Genomic DNA, 2,349 nt, shown 5'->3' on the forward strand with positions numbered 1-2,349 from the left:
CAATATCAGAATCCATTCGTACAAATCAATTACCTACCACCTGGATATTATGATAAATTCCAATCTGATTTCAATACTCTTAGATTAAATAACAGAACAATTCTCTTGATTTAATACTTCATCAGTGTTGATAGATGGGAAGTAGAATTTACTTGCTTTTTTTTTTTTTTTTGATAATTGCAATTATGAGCTAATTGTCAATTGTCAGCTAATTTGCTAGAGGAACTTGTCTTTTTCTCATTTAATCTTATTCTCATTGCTGGATAAACTAATCTTATTCTCAATGCTGGAGGAACTAATCTTATTCTCATTGCTAGAAGAACTACTCTTATTCTCATTGCTGGAGGAACTAATCTTAATCTTATTCTCATTGCTGGAGATACTATATTCTAATTGCTGGTGGAACTAATCTTATTCTCATTGCTGGAGGAACTATATTCTCATTACAGGATGAATTAATCTTATTCTCATTGCTGGAGGAACTATATTGTCATTGCAGGATGAATTAATCTTATTCTCATTGCTGGAGGAACTATATTCTCATTGCTGGTGGAACTAATCTTATTCTCATTGCTGGAGAAACTATATTCTCATTACAGGATGAATTAATCTTATTCTCATTGCTGGAGGAACTATATTCTCATTGCTGGTGGAACTAATCTTATTCACATTGCTGGAGGAACTATATTCTCATTACAGGATGAATTAATCTTATTCTCATTGCTGGAGGAACTAATCCTATTCTCATGGCTTGAGGAACAAATCTTATTCTCATTGCTTGAGGAAGTATATTCTCATCCATGAAGGAACTATTTTCCCATTGTTGGAGGAACCAATTCAATTCTCATTGCTGGAAGAACTATATTATCATTGGTAGAGGGACTATATTCTCATTGCCAGAGGAACTAATCTTATTCTCATTGCTGGAGGAACCTTATTCTCATTGCTGGAGGAATTATATTCCCATTACTGTAGGAACTAATCTTATTCTCATTGGTGGAAGAACTATATTCTCATTGGTGGAGGAATTAATCTTATTCTTATTGCTGGAGGAACTAATCTTATTCTCATTGCTGAAGGAACTAATCTTAATCTTATTCTTATTGCTGGAGGAACTATATTCTCATTACAGGATGAATTAATCTTATTCTCATTGCTGGAGGAACTAATCTTTATCTTATTCTCATTGCTGGAGAAACTAATGTTAATCTTATTCTTATTGCTGGAGGAACTAATCTTATTCTCATTGCTGGAGGAACTAATCTTAATCTTATTCTTATTGCTAGAAGAACTAATCTTATTCTCATTGCTGGAGGAACTAATCTTTATCTTATTCTCATTGCTGGAGAAACTAATGTTAATCTTATTCTCATTGCTGGAAGAACTAATCTTAATCTCATTGCTGATGAAACTAATCTTATTCTCATTGGTGGAAGAACTAATCTTATTCTCATTGCTGGAGGAACTAATCTTGTACACATTGCTGGTGGAATTAATCTTATTCTCATTGCTGGAAATTAATCTTATTCTCATTGCTGGAGGAACTAATCTTTTTCTCATTGCTGGAGGAACTAATCTTATTCTCATTGCTGGTGGAACCAACCTTATTCTCATTACTGTAGGAACTAATCTTATTCTCATTGCTGAAATAACTTATGTTATCCTCATTGTTGAAAAATTGCTGGAGGAACTATATTCTCATTGCTAGTGGAACTAATCTTATTCACATTGCTGGAGGAACTATATTCTCATTACAGGATGAATTAATCTTATTCTCATTGCTGGAGGAACTAATCTTATTTACATTGCTGGAGGAACTATATTCTCATTACAGGATGAACTAATCTTATTCTCATTGCTGGAGGAACTAATCTTATTCTCATTGCTGGTGGAACTAATCTTATTCTCATTGCTGGTGGAACCAATCTTATTCTCATTGCTGAAATAACTTATGTTATCCTCATTGTTGAAAAATTACACTTTTTTATCATAATGAAAGTTGTATTTTCAATGCTAAAATAATAAAAATAACCAATTCAATTCTCAATGTTGGAATAACCAATTAAATTATCATTACTAAAATAACCAATTCAATTACCATTACTAAAATAACCAATTCAATTATCATTACTAAAATAACCAATTCAATGCTCAGTGCTGAAATAACCAATTTAATTATCATTACTAAAATCACCAATTCAATTATCATTACTAATATATCCAATTCAATTCTCAGTGCTGGAATAACCAATTTAATTATCATTACTAAAATAACCAATTTAATTATCATTACTAAAATAACCAATTCAATTATCATTACTAAAATAACCAATTCAATGCTCAGTGCTG

At 31.5% G+C, this 2,349-nt stretch overlaps 1 protein-coding gene across 1 annotated transcript; it reads right to left on the minus strand.

Annotated features, from left to right (window-relative positions):
* Positions 1-1,005: 1,005 nt before the first annotated feature.
* On the minus strand, positions 1,006-1,641 carry LOTGIDRAFT_176309 (hypothetical protein; the record flags this gene model as incomplete). Its single annotated transcript, XM_009068949.1, has 1 exon — positions 1,006-1,641. One exon carries the CDS (start codon positions 1,639-1,641, stop codon positions 1,006-1,008), a length of 636 nt encoding a protein of 211 aa, XP_009067197.1.
* Positions 1,642-2,349: the final 708 nt, after the last annotated feature.

This window comes from Lottia gigantea, assembly GCF_000327385.1.
Source record: "Lottia gigantea unplaced genomic scaffold LOTGIsca_963, whole genome shotgun sequence".
Classification (NCBI taxonomy): domain Eukaryota; kingdom Metazoa; phylum Mollusca; class Gastropoda; family Lottiidae; genus Lottia; species Lottia gigantea.